At 40.9% G+C, this 18,397-nt stretch overlaps 1 protein-coding gene across 1 annotated transcript in view; it reads left to right on the top strand.

Moving 5' to 3' along the window:
- LOC111148380 (dimethylglycine dehydrogenase) overlaps nucleotides 1–18,397 on the top strand; it is a 65,981-nt gene that overhangs the window by 18,974 nt on the left and 28,610 nt on the right. The window contains exons 6-10 of the mRNA XM_022504885.1: nucleotides 447–695; nucleotides 2,481–2,679; nucleotides 14,805–14,974; nucleotides 15,719–15,872; nucleotides 17,792–17,957. Coding sequence (XP_022360593.1) covers nucleotides 447–695; nucleotides 2,481–2,679; nucleotides 14,805–14,974; nucleotides 15,719–15,872; nucleotides 17,792–17,957 — 938 coding nt within the window. The remainder of the gene's footprint in view (nucleotides 1–446; nucleotides 696–2,480; nucleotides 2,680–14,804; nucleotides 14,975–15,718; nucleotides 15,873–17,791; nucleotides 17,958–18,397) is intronic.

Here is an 18,397-nt window from a genome sequence, read left to right as displayed (position 1 = left end):
AATTATTATGTTGATCACACTGGGCCCCTTATCGCTTAATCAGCGCTCTTTCAGGAACAGGGTCAGTCCATTACTGTCTTTCTGATCAACATTTGTACATTTTATATAATTGGGTTGTTTATGTTCCCCTTCAAATAAATTTGTTTTTGTTGTTGTTTACCTGCCTGCCTCTGCTTATGGACAAAATCTTTTTTTTTTTTTTTTGGAGTAAACTCTTAAATTATAGATACCTATAAAACACTGGGGCAGGGTAGAATACTGTCTTCTCTTCCCCCGCTTAGTTTTGCAATGACAAAACATTTGAAATCGTTATGACCTTCTTTTGACTTTGTCATGCGTACTAAAGTCTTCTAAATATTTTATTTAAAAATAAATTGCCATATTAATGTCAGATGTGGTATGCTTACATATGGGGTAACATTTTAAAATGATATTTTTTCTTTAAGGATTTTGGGCTCGTGAAGTAGGTAAGATGGTGGGACTAGAACATCCTCTCATTCCGGTCCAGCATCAATATGTTGTTACATCAACCATACCAGAAGTGAAAGCTTTGAAACGAGAACTGCCGGTGCTCCGTGACCTGGAAGGCTCCTATTATCTCCGACAGGAAAGGGATGGGCTTTTGTTTGGTCCATATGAGAGTCAGGAGAAAATGAAAGTGCAGGATGCGTGGGTCACCAATGGAGTCCCTCCAGGTGGGTTCCGTAAACGCAAGCATGTGCAGGTCAGTCACATATGTTTTGTCTTCTCTGTGGCTGGGGGCTGGCTGGAGAATCAGATGACATCGTGATATGAGACTACCAGATACCTGGGACTTTGGAGGTGCATGGTTTGTGGTGAGCTCTGTTCTCACATCCCTTGGAACTATCACAGCAAGAAGTAAGGAAAGAGAAAAGAGGCCGCTGGTGATGGAGAAACTGAAGAAACATATCTCCCCATGGTTTGGAAGTCTTCAGGTCATTTTTGCCTGCCTACACTGACCTCCTGTCTCCCCCTTTTTCCTCAATCCCCTACCTATTTGGTCGAGTTTCCAAATGGTTGTGTTTTGACTGCTGGAAATATGGTGGGTATCAGAGACAGGATTTCCAGCCTGCTAAGAGTGCATCACAGAGCGGGATAGGCTGGCCTGCAAACTGAAGCCTTCCCCTACTGCATAAATGGCTTAGAAGAGCCCTATGCCACAGAAGGAGGAACTGTAGTTTCTCTTTCAAGTTCTGTAAGGGAGATGGACCTGTTTGTGTTTTCATGAAACATGTCTACAGAGCTAGATTAAAGATGGAGGTTACGTAAGGAGGTAAACAATTAAAACAATCTATAGAAAGTGCTAAAATGTCATTGGGTCACTGAAATAAGGGGTATAAAGAAATGGAGGAAATTGTACTTCTAGAATTATATTTTTGTTAATTGCCCTTGGGATAGGGGATGAACCTCTCTTCTACTTCTTGATACGCCTATGCCCATGTTACAACAAATGGTCACTTAGTTGCCTTCCACAGAAGTTCCGCCAGCTCCAGCTAGCTGAGGGCTTTTGTCTTGTTGTGTGGCCTCTGCATGTTTGGGCCTGTGTGGAATAGCTCCTGATCTCAGAGGGAGGGCTGATCTCCACCCAAGAGCTTTCCTTTCTGCTCTCCCCTCATGCTGGCAGCCTCACTTCCAGATAAATGTTGAACAAATACTTAAATAATTCCACCTGGAGGGAGAGCCAGGGTGTCAGCTGGCCCAGGGTGCATGAACATCCCGGTCCCAGCCTAGTGATCTGCAGCCCTCCATGCAGCTGACCCAGTGCGTAGGTAGCAGGAGGAACAAGCTGGCTGGCTGCTGTGTGGGAAAGTCACCAGTCCCCAGCTCATCTGTGGCCCTGCCTTCAATCACAGTACCTTTGAGGACTGAGAAAAAGATTGTGTTCCAAGACCCTAACTCTTTTCTCAGAATTCTAGCTCTCAGATACTTGGGGGAGCAGGCTTGAGGAAGGAGGCCTCCATGCCCTTCCTCCTCTGCTGAGACCTGAAAGGCATCTGGGAATCCCTTATCCTCGATCCTGGAGTACTTTTCTGTTTATCCCCCCTGTCCTGACATGACTTTGTAAGCTTGCATTTGCCCTTACCTGGGAGGATAGAATAGACGTAGGCTAATTAAAGAATAAAAGCTCTGTCTTGAGAAACCAGTAATTGTTTTTTTTTAATTATGGTTGGATTGAATGTTGAAAACTGTTAATATACCTAGATTTAAATTTATTATTAATGAAAAAGGTTGACTTTCATGATTTTTTATTGTTTCAACAAAAATAACATTATTATTCTCAGTACTGTGATGAGTACCTGTCTGTTGATAGTGAATATTAAGTTTAGACTTAAAAAAAAAAAAAGGAAGTACCTTCCTAAAGACCATCTTTACATGTAAGCTGATTCAGATTTAGGTCACTTTAGAGTATGTATCAGGGCAGCTGTGGCATCCTGACCACAATGGTATGTCTCTTGCAGGGTTTGGAAAGGAGCTCTTTGAGTCTGATCTTGACCGAATCATGGAACATGTTGAAGCTGCCATGGAAATGGTTCCAGTCTTGAAAAAGGCTGACATCATCAATATTGTCAATGGCCCTATCACCTATTCTCCTGACATTCTGCCTATGGTAGGGCCCCATCAGGGGCTCAGAAACTACTGGGTGGCTATAGGCTTTGGGTGAGTATCTCCATTTGATTCAACATTTATTACAGAGTCAAGTTTTTTTTTTTCTTTTTTAAATGGAATCAAGTATTTTAGATAAGTCTTGTCTCCTAATCTCAGGCCAAAATGGAAAGTGGTGGTGGGGCAGAGAGTTTTCTTCCTTTCATGACCATTGAGGTATGAGGAACAAATTTTTTTAAAAGATTTTATTTATTTATTTATTTATTTATTTGAGAGAGAGAGAGAGCACAAATGGGGGAAGGGCAGAGAGAGAAGGAGAAGCAGACTCCCCTCTGAGCTGGGAGCCTGATGCAGGGCTTGATCCCAGGACCCTGAGCTCATGACCTGAGCCAAAGGCAGACGCTTAACCGACTGAGCCACCCAGGCGCCCTGAGGAATCAAATATTTGAATTTTAAAATAATTACTATGGATTATTAATGGTTTAATCACTGGTATAGGTTTTAAAGCTTATCATACAGAAGGGCAATTATTTCCTGGAAACTTCTCTTTGCATATTTCCCGCCATTTCCATTATTCATGTCTCTTTTCATGCTGTATATGTTCAGATTGGTCAATTTACCCCAATTTTACAAGGATGTTTTCATAACACGATGTGACAAACGTAATTCACAATATCAAATGAATAATGTATCTGATGCATTTTTCACTGTAATTCATGTGTGTTCAACATAATTTACTTCTTTATGATTCCTCAGGTTGCTTACTACTTATGATTCCATTACCCATTTGATGTTTCATCTTTAATATTTGTCCCATTAATTTGGTGAATATTAATGTCAAGCCCACTTTACCATCATATCGGAATTTCTAATATTCTATTTTTCTTCCCCACTTTATTTGGCCATTTATTCAGCTAATATTAATGATTGCTAGCTCTGTGCCAGGCCTCGTGGTAGGAGTGGGCTACAGCTGAAAGCAAGGCAGTGAGGTGCCTCCAGAGGCACAGGGCTGGTCCGCGTGTGGTCCTGCCAATACAGTACAGAAGCTGTGGTCTGAACTGAGAGAAATGGGAGACATTTCTTGGACAAACTTACTTGGACTTGATGATTGATTGCATTAGGTCTTGAGGAAGAGGAAAACAAATAGCAAATGATGGGAAACTGTCTAACTTGACCTTGACCCCTGGTTGGATGCTGGAGCCATGGGGAGAGAGAAACCAGAAAAATAATGAGTTTCATTTTTGAGAGTTTGGGTTGGAAGTGTTAAGTTTACATCTGTGGGACATCTAAAGGGCAAAAACCAGTTGAAGGTATAGGGCTAGAGGGCATAAACTAACTGAGTGTTTAGGTGATCACCTATAGCATCCAATGCAGGCATGTGCATGTAGGAGTGTTTGTCAAGTATATTACTTTCATATCTTCTTTGGAGGAATGCCTATTCATATCCTTTGCCCATTAAAAAAAAAAAAAAAAACATTATTTGTCAGAGTGCCTGGATGGTGCAGTCTGTTAAGCATCTGGCTCTTGGTTTTGGGGGTTGTGATCTCAGGGTCATGAGATTGAGCCTTCGTGGGGCTCTCTCTCCCTCTCCCTCTACCTACCCTCATGCACATGCTCTCTCAAATGAATAAATAAATATTTTTAAAAATTATTTGTCTTTTTATTGTTAAGTTGTGGGAGTTCTTTACATATTCTAGATACAAGACCTTTATCAGATACATGATTTGCAAGTTTTTTCTCATTCTTTGAGTTGTCTTTTCACTTTCTCGATGGTGTCCACTGAAGCACGAAAGTTTTAAATTTTGTTGAAGTCTAGAATGTGTATTTTTTTTTTTTTTTAGCATGCAGTTCTGGTGTCATTTATTAAGAAACCGTTTTCTGGGTGCCTGGGTGGCTCAGTGGGTTAAGCCGCTGCCTTCGGCTCAGGTCATGATCTCAGGGTCCTGGGATCGAGTCCCACATCGGGTTCTCTGTAGGAGCCCTTTCTGTTTTTCTGTGGCTCCTCATCCCTCCCTACTCTGGACTGGTTCCTTCATGCCCTTTGCAGGAAAGGATCTTACAAATGTATTCTAACTAAACTTGTACAATAACAGATAAAACTCACACTGGAGAGTGAGGTACACTCTCTTACAGGAAGTCCTGCCCACATAGGAGCCCTTTCTGTTTTTCTGTGGCTCCTCATCCCTCCCTACTCTGGACTGGTTCCTTCATGCCCTTTGCAGGAAAGGATCTTACAAATGTATTCTAACTAAACTTGTACAATAACAGATAAAACTTACTGTGTGCTCTCACCCAAAGTATATACGTTTTCAAATTTTAAGTTAAGATCACAATTCTGTATTTGTAGAACCTTAGGTATCAGTAACTTGGGGAGAGGAGGGCCTGGAGGATGGGGGAACTGACTTTCAAGGCTTTCTTATGCATAATTATTATGTTGATCACACTGGGCCCCTTATCGCTTAATCAGCGCTCTTTCAGGAACAGGGTCAGTCCATTACTGTCTTTCTGATCAACATTTGTACATTTTATATAATTGGGTTGTTTATGTTCCCCTTCAAATAAATTTGTTTTTGTTGTTGTTTACCTGCCTGCCTCTGCTTATGGACAAAATCTTTTTTTTTTTTTTTTTGGAGTAAACTCTTAAATTATAGATACCTATAAAACACTGGGGCAGGGTAGAATACTGTCTTCTCTTCCCCCGCTTAGTTTTGCAATGACAAAACATTTGAAATCGTTATGACCTTCTTTTGACTTTGTCATGCGTACTAAAGTCTTCTAAATATTTTATTTAAAAATAAATTGCCATATTAATGTCAGATGTGGTATGCTTACATATGGGGTAACATTTTAAAATGATATTTTTTCTTTAAGGATTTTGGGCTCGTGAAGTAGGTAAGATGGTGGGACTAGAACATCCTCTCATTCCGGTCCAGCATCAATATGTTGTTACATCAACCATACCAGAAGTGAAAGCTTTGAAACGAGAACTGCCGGTGCTCCGTGACCTGGAAGGCTCCTATTATCTCCGACAGGAAAGGGATGGGCTTTTGTTTGGTCCATATGAGAGTCAGGAGAAAATGAAAGTGCAGGATGCGTGGGTCACCAATGGAGTCCCTCCAGGTGGGTTCCGTAAACGCAAGCATGTGCAGGTCAGTCACATATGTTTTGTCTTCTCTGTGGCTGGGGGCTGGCTGGAGAATCAGATGACATCGTGATATGAGACTACCAGATACCTGGGACTTTGGAGGTGCATGGTTTGTGGTGAGCTCTGTTCTCACATCCCTTGGAACTATCACAGCAAGAAGTAAGGAAAGAGAAAAGAGGCCGCTGGTGATGGAGAAACTGAAGAAACATATCTCCCCATGGTTTGGAAGTCTTCAGGTCATTTTTGCCTGCCTACACTGACCTCCTGTCTCCCCCTTTTTCCTCAATCCCCTACCTATTTGGTCGAGTTTCCAAATGGTTGTGTTTTGACTGCTGGAAATATGGTGGGTATCAGAGACAGGATTTCCAGCCTGCTAAGAGTGCATCACAGAGCGGGATAGGCTGGCCTGCAAACTGAAGCCTTCCCCTACTGCATAAATGGCTTAGAAGAGCCCTATGCCACAGAAGGAGGAACTGTAGTTTCTCTTTCAAGTTCTGTAAGGGAGATGGACCTGTTTGTGTTTTCATGAAACATGTCTACAGAGCTAGATTAAAGATGGAGGTTACGTAAGGAGGTAAACAATTAAAACAATCTATAGAAAGTGCTAAAATGTCATTGGGTCACTGAAATAAGGGGTATAAAGAAATGGAGGAAATTGTACTTCTAGAATTATATTTTTGTTAATTGCCCTTGGGATAGGGGATGAACCTCTCTTCTACTTCTTGATACGCCTATGCCCATGTTACAACAAATGGTCACTTAGTTGCCTTCCACAGAAGTTCCGCCAGCTCCAGCTAGCTGAGGGCTTTTGTCTTGTTGTGTGGCCTCTGCATGTTTGGGCCTGTGTGGAATAGCTCCTGATCTCAGAGGGAGGGCTGATCTCCACCCAAGAGCTTTCCTTTCTGCTCTCCCCTCATGCTGGCAGCCTCACTTCCAGATAAATGTTGAACAAATACTTAAATAATTCCACCTGGAGGGAGAGCCAGGGTGTCAGCTGGCCCAGGGTGCATGAACATCCCGGTCCCAGCCTAGTGATCTGCAGCCCTCCATGCAGCTGACCCAGTGCGTAGGTAGCAGGAGGAACAAGCTGGCTGGCTGCTGTGTGGGAAAGTCACCAGTCCCCAGCTCATCTGTGGCCCTGCCTTCAATCACAGTACCTTTGAGGACTGAGAAAAAGATTGTGTTCCAAGACCCTAACTCTTTTCTCAGAATTCTAGCTCTCAGATACTTGGGGGAGCAGGCTTGAGGAAGGAGGCCTCCATGCCCTTCCTCCTCTGCTGAGACCTGAAAGGCATCTGGGAATCCCTTATCCTCGATCCTGGAGTACTTTTCTGTTTATCCCCCCTGTCCTGACATGACTTTGTAAGCTTGCATTTGCCCTTACCTGGGAGGATAGAATAGACGTAGGCTAATTAAAGAATAAAAGCTCTGTCTTGAGAAACCAGTAATTGTTTTTTTTTAATTATGGTTGGATTGAATGTTGAAAACTGTTAATATACCTAGATTTAAATTTATTATTAATGAAAAAGGTTGACTTTCATGATTTTTTATTGTTTCAACAAAAATAACATTATTATTCTCAGTACTGTGATGAGTACCTGTCTGTTGATAGTGAATATTAAGTTTAGACTTAAAAAAAAAAAAAGGAAGTACCTTCCTAAAGACCATCTTTACATGTAAGCTGATTCAGATTTAGGTCACTTTAGAGTATGTATCAGGGCAGCTGTGGCATCCTGACCACAATGGTATGTCTCTTGCAGGGTTTGGAAAGGAGCTCTTTGAGTCTGATCTTGACCGAATCATGGAACATGTTGAAGCTGCCATGGAAATGGTTCCAGTCTTGAAAAAGGCTGACATCATCAATATTGTCAATGGCCCTATCACCTATTCTCCTGACATTCTGCCTATGGTAGGGCCCCATCAGGGGCTCAGAAACTACTGGGTGGCTATAGGCTTTGGGTGAGTATCTCCATTTGATTCAACATTTATTACAGAGTCAAGTTTTTTTTTTTCTTTTTTAAATGGAATCAAGTATTTTAGATAAGTCTTGTCTCCTAATCTCAGGCCAAAATGGAAAGTGGTGGTGGGGCAGAGAGTTTTCTTCCTTTCATGACCATTGAGGTATGAGGAACAAATTTTTTTAAAAGATTTTATTTATTTATTTATTTATTTATTTGAGAGAGAGAGAGAGCACAAATGGGGGAAGGGCAGAGAGAGAAGGAGAAGCAGACTCCCCTCTGAGCTGGGAGCCTGATGCAGGGCTTGATCCCAGGACCCTGAGCTCATGACCTGAGCCAAAGGCAGACGCTTAACCGACTGAGCCACCCAGGCGCCCTGAGGAATCAAATATTTGAATTTTAAAATAATTACTATGGATTATTAATGGTTTAATCACTGGTATAGGTTTTAAAGCTTATCATACAGAAGGGCAATTATTTCCTGGAAACTTCTCTTTGCATATTTCCCGCCATTTCCATTATTCATGTCTCTTTTCATGCTGTATATGTTCAGATTGGTCAATTTACCCCAATTTTACAAGGATGTTTTCATAACACGATGTGACAAACGTAATTCACAATATCAAATGAATAATGTATCTGATGCATTTTTCACTGTAATTCATGTGTGTTCAACATAATTTACTTCTTTATGATTCCTCAGGTTGCTTACTACTTATGATTCCATTACCCATTTGATGTTTCATCTTTAATATTTGTCCCATTAATTTGGTGAATATTAATGTCAAGCCCACTTTACCATCATATCGGAATTTCTAATATTCTATTTTTCTTCCCCACTTTATTTGGCCATTTATTCAGCTAATATTAATGATTGCTAGCTCTGTGCCAGGCCTCGTGGTAGGAGTGGGCTACAGCTGAAAGCAAGGCAGTGAGGTGCCTCCAGAGGCACAGGGCTGGTCCGCGTGTGGTCCTGCCAATACAGTACAGAAGCTGTGGTCTGAACTGAGAGAAATGGGAGACATTTCTTGGACAAACTTACTTGGACTTGATGATTGATTGCATTAGGTCTTGAGGAAGAGGAAAACAAATAGCAAATGATGGGAAACTGTCTAACTTGACCTTGACCCCTGGTTGGATGCTGGAGCCATGGGGAGAGAGAAACCAGAAAAATAATGAGTTTCATTTTTGAGAGTTTGGGTTGGAAGTGTTAAGTTTACATCTGTGGGACATCTAAAGGGCAAAAACCAGTTGAAGGTATAGGGCTAGAGGGCATAAACTAACTGAGTGTTTAGGTGATCACCTATAGCATCCAATGCAGGCATGTGCATGTAGGAGTGTTTGTCAAGTATATTACTTTCATATCTTCTTTGGAGGAATGCCTATTCATATCCTTTGCCCATTAAAAAAAAAAAAAAAAACATTATTTGTCAGAGTGCCTGGATGGTGCAGTCTGTTAAGCATCTGGCTCTTGGTTTTGGGGGTTGTGATCTCAGGGTCATGAGATTGAGCCTTCGTGGGGCTCTCTCTCCCTCTCCCTCTACCTACCCTCATGCACATGCTCTCTCAAATGAATAAATAAATATTTTTAAAAATTATTTGTCTTTTTATTGTTAAGTTGTGGGAGTTCTTTACATATTCTAGATACAAGACCTTTATCAGATACATGATTTGCAAGTTTTTTCTCATTCTTTGAGTTGTCTTTTCACTTTCTCGATGGTGTCCACTGAAGCACGAAAGTTTTAAATTTTGTTGAAGTCTAGAATGTGTATTTTTTTTTTTTTTTAGCATGCAGTTCTGGTGTCATTTATTAAGAAACCGTTTTCTGGGTGCCTGGGTGGCTCAGTGGGTTAAGCCGCTGCCTTCGGCTCAGGTCATGATCTCAGGGTCCTGGGATCGAGTCCCACATCGGGTTCTCTGCTCGGCGGAGATCCTGCTTCCCTCTCTCTCTCTCTCTGCCTGCCTCTCAATCTACTTGTGATCTCTCTCTGTCAAATAAATAAATAAAATCTAAAAAAAAAAAAAGAAACCATTTTCTAATCCAAGTTCATAAAGATTCATACCTATATTTTCTTCTAAGAGTTTTAAAGTTTTAACTCTTACTCTTAAATCTTTGAATAATTTTGAGTTAATTTTTGTATGTGGTGTGAGGTAGGGGTCCAACCTTGTTCTTTTGTGCATAGCCAGTTATCCCAGCACCATTTATTGAAAAGACTGTTTTTTCCTTGTTGAATTGCATTGGCTTCTGTGATATCTTTTTTTCTAACACCACTCTGACACCGACATCCAATTTTCTAAGTCTTTTACACCAACTGAGTATCCAGCAATTCAATTCAATTCTGATACTAACTTCCAGAGTTAGTGCAGATCCCACTGGTTAAGGACTCAGTCCCACAAAACAGTCTCCACTTTAGATACCAATTGCAAGTTCCAGGGATCGTCTGTTCTTCTGAATGACTGACCATAATGTGGGATTTCCTACAAGCCCCTTTTCAGGTTTGATAACTCACTGGAATGACTCACAGAAATCAGGAAAATACTTTCTTTCACCCATTTGTTATAAAGGATACAATTCAGTAACAGCCAAGTAGAAGAGATACATGGGGTGAGGTTGGGGTGGGGGGGATATGGCACAGAGTTTTCATGCCCTCTCTGACATACCACCTTTGTAGCACATCAGTAGGTTCACCAACCTGAAAACTCTTTGAACTCTGTCATTTAGGGGTTCTTATGGAGGTTTCTTTACATAGGAATAATTGATTAAATCATTGACCATTGATGATTGACTTTTTTTTCTTTGATGATTGAACTTCTTGTGACCAGCCCCTATCCTAAAGCTATTTAGTCCCTCAAGTTACCTCTCACCCCATCTTGAGCCATCTCCTTAGCATACAAAAGACTATGAATTCCAGAGGCTATTAAAAGTTCTGTGCCAGGAAATAGGGACAAAAATCAAATATTTATTTTCTATTATACCATGACATCCTTGTCAAAAGTCAATTCACGTATATGTATGGGTTCATTTCTAGACTCCCAATTCTATTCCATCTATAGGTCATGCCAGTACCACACTGTTTTAGTTACTGTAGCTTTGTAGTAAGTTCTGAAGTTGGGGAGTGTGAATCATTGCTGTTTTTCAAGATTGTTTTGGCTGTTCTGGGTCCCTAAAATTTTTATATAATTTTTAGGATCATTGTGTCAATTTTTGCAAAGAAGCCACCTAAGATTTTCTTAGGTATTGCATTGAATCTGTAGATCAACTTGGGGAGTATTGCCATAACAATATTAAGTCCAATTCATGGACATGAGGTGCCTTTCCATTTATTTAGGTCTTTTAAAATTTCTTTCAGCAATGCTTTATAGTTTTCAGAGTATAAGTTTTATACTTCTTTTGCTAAATTTATTCCTAAGTCTTTATTCTTTTTAATCCTGTAATTGACTCATAGAATTATTGATTTAGTCAACAACTATTTGTGGATCATTGGCCATAAGCCATGCTCTGAACAAGCAGACAGTATCCCTGGCCTTATTATATTTGTACTTTAATGGAGCATCTATTACTACTTGCCAAGGAAATTAGGAATTTGCTTTCTTTAGAACACCAGTTACTGATTATCTAGAAGTTGTATCTAATTGCATGGGGCTGATGTTGCATTCCTGCTCTGATTGTTCTGGGTAATTTTCCCAGATTGTAGACATTGGGAGGTGGATAGGGAAGATGACAGATGGGGGACAGGCAAAGTGCCTCACTCTTTGACAGATTTAGTCTAAACCAAAAAGGACTTCTTGTTATCTACAAGTTGAGATTGCTAAGGTATTTCTCATGTAACATAGAATGCTCACCTTGGCTGTCCCTTCAGGCTTACATCTGTGATCATTCCATGGTACTGGAGGCCAGTGGTTTTGATACCTGGCTGAGCAACAGAATCATCCGACTGGCGTGTTAAAATAGAATCTCTACCTTGTGATTAGTCTCTGGCACTAGTTCATCCTCCTTTACATCCTATCTGTGAAATTCCTGTTTGTCAGGAGAACCCACGAAGTTGTGTTGAATCAGAAACCAATAAAAGCAAACAGATTCCCAGACATTACTCCTATAGATTCTGACTCCATGGTCTGGAGAGGGGCTCATGGATCCGCATTTCAGTATTGTCTGTTATTCTCATACAACGATTCCAGAGAATTTAGAGAATTTGCAAACTGTCTACATATATGCCAGTTTTGTTTTGTTTTTTAACCTTATTCACAGATCACCCTCAGTCAAGGCTGTTTTACTTTTGTTTTGTCACAATTCTAACAAGGTTTTCTGTTTCTAGGTGACTGATGTCATGCCCCCCAAATGTTGAATGGATTGTATTGAATTGAATCTAGTTTTCTTGGTGTAGAACAGATTACAAACAGCAAATTAAAGGAGGGGGGAGTGCTATAAGATGTTACATGTGACAGTGTAGCAGAGCTATTGCACAGAGCAGACGCAAACACTCAAAAAGCACAGGAGCAGGGCCATCTAGAAGAAGCAGGCGCCACAGCTTAATACCAGCAACGGAAGAACCCACCTCTCCTTTCCCCATCAAGTTCCCTTCCACTTCCCCTTCACACATTAGTTCCTTATGAAAATCTTACCAGCTGGGCACAGGCATAATCAGTTGTTGGCTATACAAGGACCCAATAGCCACCATGTATTGCTTGCCTGTTATGTGCTTTTCTTTTTTTTTTTTTTTTAATTTTATTTATTATTTGACAGAGAGAGATCACAAGTAGATTGAGAGGCAGGCAGAGAGAGAGAGAGGGAAGCAGGCTCCCTGCTGAGCAGAGAGCCCGACGCAGGACTCGATCCCAGGACCCTGAGATCATGACCTGAGCCGAAGGCAGCGGCTTAACCCACTGAGCCACCCAGGCGCCCACCTGTTATGTGCTTTTCAACGCCATGTCCGTGAATTCTCCACCAGCACCATAAAGAAAGCGTGTGCAAAAGAAGACTAAAGCTTAGGGTGGTTACGGAATTTGCCCGAGGTCACACAGCTAATACTGGCAGAAGAAAAACCATACCCAGGTCTCTCTTACTCCATACTTACGTTTAGCTACTAAGCCAGGGCCTCCCAATAATTGTTTTGGAACACTGAGTTGTGTGGCATTTTACATATAACTTGTTAATGGTCGGAGAGCTGAAGTTTGTCAAGGATTTACTTTCTGAAAACAAATTAGACTTGATTTGGGATTATCCCCAGTGAACAGCGCTCTGCCCTACTTGTTAGCTCATATACATTGTTAAAAGAGAGAGAACAGAATGGTGTAGCAGTGAGACCAAAGGAAACCGTGGCACAGCCCTGGCTTGGCCCAAAGTGTCTGTCAAGAATGTGAATACTGTCTGTCAAGTGTGTCTTGGCTGGAAAAAAAAAATTGAGAACCATCGAAGGAGCAAAGTCCAGTAATAGGGCGTGTACACTGGGGTCAGATGAGTGAGTCTGGATCCTGAATCTGCTCTTTATGAAAGGGTGACCTTACTGAATCCCTGTGTGGGGGCTGGTCTTCCTGTTGGTGAAATAAAAGTGTTAAAGAATAAATCAGCTGGTACATGTTAGATGGAAGCAATGCCTGGCAAAGAGCAGTCACTCAATGAATGTTAATAAAACTACACAATTTCAGGCCCTATCAACGGTATCTCTAGCTCTCAAAAGTGACGGCTTTTGTATATCGTCCATGGACCTGGATGGGTGAATTTTAAGCATGTTTAAACATTTTTATTACCTTCTTGAAACTTAGTGAAAATTTTTATGGGTGATTGTGATGACCCATGTCACTTTTTAAAATGATTCAAAGAAGTATAAATTGTTGCCTCTTTATTCTCTCTGAGGAATATCCTCGTAACAACTTTAGTCATTCTTTTTTGTTTTTTAAAGATTTTATTTATTTGAGAGAGAGAGAGCATAAAAGAACACAAGCCGTGAAGAGGGAGAAGCAGGCCACCCATTGAGCAGAGAGCCCGACGCAGGGCTCGATTCCAGGACCCCGAGATCATGACCTGAGACGAAGGCAGAGGCTCAACCCACTGAGCCACCCAGGCGCTCCAGTCATTCATTTTTATAAAATAACCAAACTGGTATCTTGTGGGAAAAGTTAGTTAACATTTATAGTCTTTTGCTAAGGTCCTCCCAAGCTCTCAGAGTGATTCTGGCTGTTAGAATCCATTTGGGATACTGGAATTTCTGGTATTTTGAGGTCTGCCCCTGTAGCTCCTTTTCTTGGTCCACCCCCCCACCGCCCCCAATGACTTTCTGCTCATCCAATTACTCAGATGCTTCTCTTGACCTAAACCACAGACAGACCTACAGGAAAGTCCTTCATGACTAGCATGAGTGGGTAGAACTACATGCAGCCAGTGTGAAACTGTGATTCCTTCATCTGAGATCAAATTATCCACCACAGTCATGTTCTTGGTTTTAAAGCATCATCATATAGAAATAACAAACCAGCCAACCTTTGCCAACAAGTGACCCATTTGTTGCAAAACACAAGGGACGGCGGTCCTTTCCCTCCCCTCCCCACAAGCCCCTGGGTGAGTGCCTCTTCCTCTGAATGTTTCTGAGATCAAGGTTTAGGTACCTGCACAGAGATCCTCACCTAAGGGGACTTGAACTAAATTGAGTCTGAGAAGAGATGCTTGTGCCCCTCTGCAGTGTACAGTTTCTCCTGCAAGCTTCCTGTCACTCCAAGATACTCCTAGCTCCCGGCGGGGGTGGGGATGGGGGCTGAGGAGATCATAACTAAGTCTTCCTCTTTGTTTCCTTTCCCCCATTTTCCTAAAGTGAGCCTCTTCCCTAGAGCTGTAGGGTATTTTGCAGGTATGCATCTCTTGAAACCATGGAAACAAACTAGCTATACAGTCAGGTCCCTTTAACTTAGATGCCTAAACATATATTTTTTTTTTGTGAGAAAAAAGATTACATTATGTTGTAGAGTGTTCTGAATAGCACAAAACACTCCAGCTTGGGGGACCTGTAAAATAGTTGTACATGTTTCATTATTTGAAGACAACATATTTTAGTAACGGTGTATTTATCTCTGTATTTTGAAAGATATGGCATAATCCATGCTGGCGGTGTGGGGAAATATCTCAGTGACTGGATCCTGCATGGAGAACCACCTTTTGATCTGATAGAATTGGATCCCAATCGCTATGGCAAATGGACAACAACGCAGTACACTGAGGCCAAAGCAAGAGAGTCATATGGATTCAACAATATTGGTAAAGTGCAAATTTACAGTTATCTACAAAGTGTATTCCGAATCGACTTGCAGTGCCTCTGATTTGAGCTGCTTGCTATTCTGTGCACTGTGGTAGGAGTACGTAGGGATTCTAATAAGCACTATGCCTTTAAGACACAACAAGGAATCTATGTGAACGTGTATCTTTAACATCAGAGTGTATCAGTGATTTTAAGGTCTAAGTCTCCTTTTACACTAGCCTTGGATAGTTATATAAATGATAGTTTGGCTTTTTTTACATAAGATTTTTAAAAAGATTTATTTATTTATTTGAGAGAGAGAGAGAGAGAGCAAATGAGTTAGGGGAGGGGGGAGAGGGAGAGAGAAAGTCCCAAGTAGACTCTGTGTTGAGCCCAGAGCCTGACTTGGGGCTCCATCTCAGGACCCTGAGATTACTACCTGAGCTGAAACCAAGAGTCAGTCGCTTAGCTGACTGAGCCACCCAGGTACCCTTTTACATAATTTCTTAAAATTGCAGTATAGTTGACATACAATATTATGTTAGTTTCAGGCATACAACAGCATTTTGACATTTGTATACATTGTGAAATGGTCACCACAAGAAGTGAAATTTCTATCTTTTACATAAGATATATATACCTATATCTATATCTATATATATGCTTCTGGGTGTTAAGAACTGTGTTTTCTATTTTTTGAATGCCTTCAAAGTTGTTTATAGTTTTGGTTATATGCTATTTAGGTACTAGTTTTTCTTTTTCAGTTGGTTATCCTAAAGAAGAACGATTTGCTGGGAGGCCGACTCAGCGAGTCAGCGGGCTTTATAAAACCCTGGAGTCTAAGTGTTCCATGGGTTTCCATGCAGGCTGGGAGCAGCCACATTGGTTCTACAAACCGGGTCAGGACACTCAGTACAGGTAAGTGAATGGTAACATGCCTGAGGCTCCGAATGTAGAATGAAATTTTGGAGATGGAATGGAGGGACATAAGAAAAACACCCCCGCCCCCCACTCCAAGTCACTTTACCCCATTCCCAAGAGCATTGAGCCTTTTCCTACAAAAGTTATTTTCTGGGGGCACCTGGGTGGCTCAGTGGTTTAAAGCCTCTGCCTTCGGCTCAGGTCATGATCCCAGGGTCCTGGGATCGAGCCCCACATCGGGCTCTCTGCTCATCAGGGGGGCCTGCTTCCTCCTCTCTCTCTGCCTGCCTCTCTGCCTACTTGTGATCTCCATCTGTCAAAATAAATAAATAAATAAAATCTTTTAAAAAAAGTTATTTTCTGGCAGTGGAAGCATTAGTCTATGCCATATGACACTGGCTTGCATCTAGGACCCCTGTGGCCTCCAGAGTCCTGCAGCCAGCTGAGGTGAGGTGTCTACTTGGCATTTCCAGGAGCTCAGAGGAACCTTCCCCATCCCCTCCACATACCCCCTGGCTTCAGTTGGCTCCTAAAGATGTGTCCTGGTTTAGGAGGACTGATCAAATCCCACTGAATGGAAATAGTATGTCAATATGGATTTTCTGTTGATCAAGGAAGAGCTCATAGCAACAGCTTTCTAGTGTGTGTGCAATGAGTCATGCAAATTATGTGTACCATTGATAAATTAGGGGGAAAGATAATTTACTTAGCATTTTACATTAAGCTAAAGCATAGAGCACATCACTAAAACAATTCTCTGAATTCCTCTAAAGTCGTTGCCATAGTTGCACTTGGATTATATGCCATTGTCGTTTGGGATTAGTAGTGATTATATATTTTTTCTCATAAGAATCCATAAACCAAGAGAAAACAAATAGCAAATCTAGAAATTGTTACTTATCTCTCTCTCTCTCTCTCTCTCTCTTTTGGACTTTCCATTTTGTGTGTTTAAGCAGATTTTAATGTCTACTTTAAGACCAGGTCTAAATGGTATAAAGAATAGTAGAGTCCCAGTTGTTGATTAATGAGTTTGGGCTCAGTCGACAATCAGTCTAGAATGTCTTGGGGCAAAATACTGGTTCGGTTTTTCCTAAATGACTCAGGTAAATGCCAGATCTATTCTTCACCTTTGCTCTTTGGATCTGACCGGTTTCTTCTATTATTTTAATAATTAAATGACTGAAAACTCATTTAGCAGACAGTTGTCTGTTCTGTGGTTAAAATACCACATTAGAAGTCACCTCTGTCAAGTAGAAAGGACCCTCCATCAGTCAGTGGACTTTTGTTCCAGGACAAGCGCTGTCATTTACTAAGGCAAAAGCCTTGGAAATCACCTTATGCCTTTTCTCTAAAAAATGAAGATGTTGAACCAAGTCCTTATTCTGGGTGTGGACCAACAGCATGAGCATCACCTCTAAGAATGCAGAGTGTAGGGCCCTGCCCCAGACCTGCTGCATTAGAATCTGCATTTTAACAAGTATAAGTGATTTGTAGTTGTTTCAGTGTTTGAGATGCACTGGAGATGATAGCTCTACCCCCTCATATTCTGATTTAATTATATCCAAAAAAAAGGTGATTTTTTTACATGCTCCCCAGGTGATTCTAATATGCAACCAAGATTGAAAACCTCAGGACTGGTAGACTTCTGTGCCTCCTTCCAGATCTGAGAGCCCGCATGGCCTATCATAATCTCTACTTAATTAATACTACATCATTCACTCCAAAATGGGTCAAAGGAATAGAAGAGTACCTTTAAAAAAATCAGTTTCTACCATATATGTATGATTCACAGAACAGAACGTTAGGTTGTACTTTTTTCTCTAAAGGGGATTTTCTAGATTAATAGCATTTAGTAAATATTCTGTATTTTTTTTTAAATGAATGACAGTTGTTTTATGACAAGCGTTGTGTTTCAGGCCCAGTTTTCGCCGCACAAACTGGTTTGAGCCTGTGGGGTTTGAGTATAAACAGGTTATGCAAAAAGTAGGGGTTATTGACCTGTCACCATTTGGCAAGTTTAACATCAAAGGCCAAGACTCTGTTCGATTGTTGGACCATCTCTTTGCAAATGTCATCCCAAAGGTAAATAACCTTATATGGGTTCGAGGGTCAGGATTCTGGCCTGCTTAATTCTCTGTTCTCTCATTTTTTTTTTTCCAGTTAGTATGTTATTTTAGAACACCTAATGATTTCTGTATGAATGCTGGAGCTCTTCAACAGACCATGAATATTCTAGCTAATTTTCTAATTTAAATTTTGTTGAATGAATTATCATCCAAGGACCTTATGACTTTGCTAAATTGTGTCAGCAGGGAACTGCAAAATTGACTCCAGTGTAATTTTTATGACAAATAGTTATAATTATCATTGAAATTAAGAACTTCAAAATTAATCTTGGGTTTAGGTTTAAAGATAGTTCACACAATTGATATAAATGGTAAGAGTCAGATGTTTTTCATTGTTGATACTTGCATTTTTATTTCCACATTGTATTAAAAGGATATGTAAGATTTCATTTGCAT

This window comes from Enhydra lutris, unplaced genomic scaffold, assembly GCF_002288905.1.
Source record: "Enhydra lutris kenyoni isolate GAN:26980312 unplaced genomic scaffold, ASM228890v2 scaffoldscaffold19, whole genome shotgun sequence".
Classification (NCBI taxonomy): domain Eukaryota; kingdom Metazoa; phylum Chordata; class Mammalia; order Carnivora; family Mustelidae; genus Enhydra; species Enhydra lutris.
Note: the sequence above shows the minus strand (reverse complement) of the source record. Positions and strands in the feature narration are given on the sequence as shown.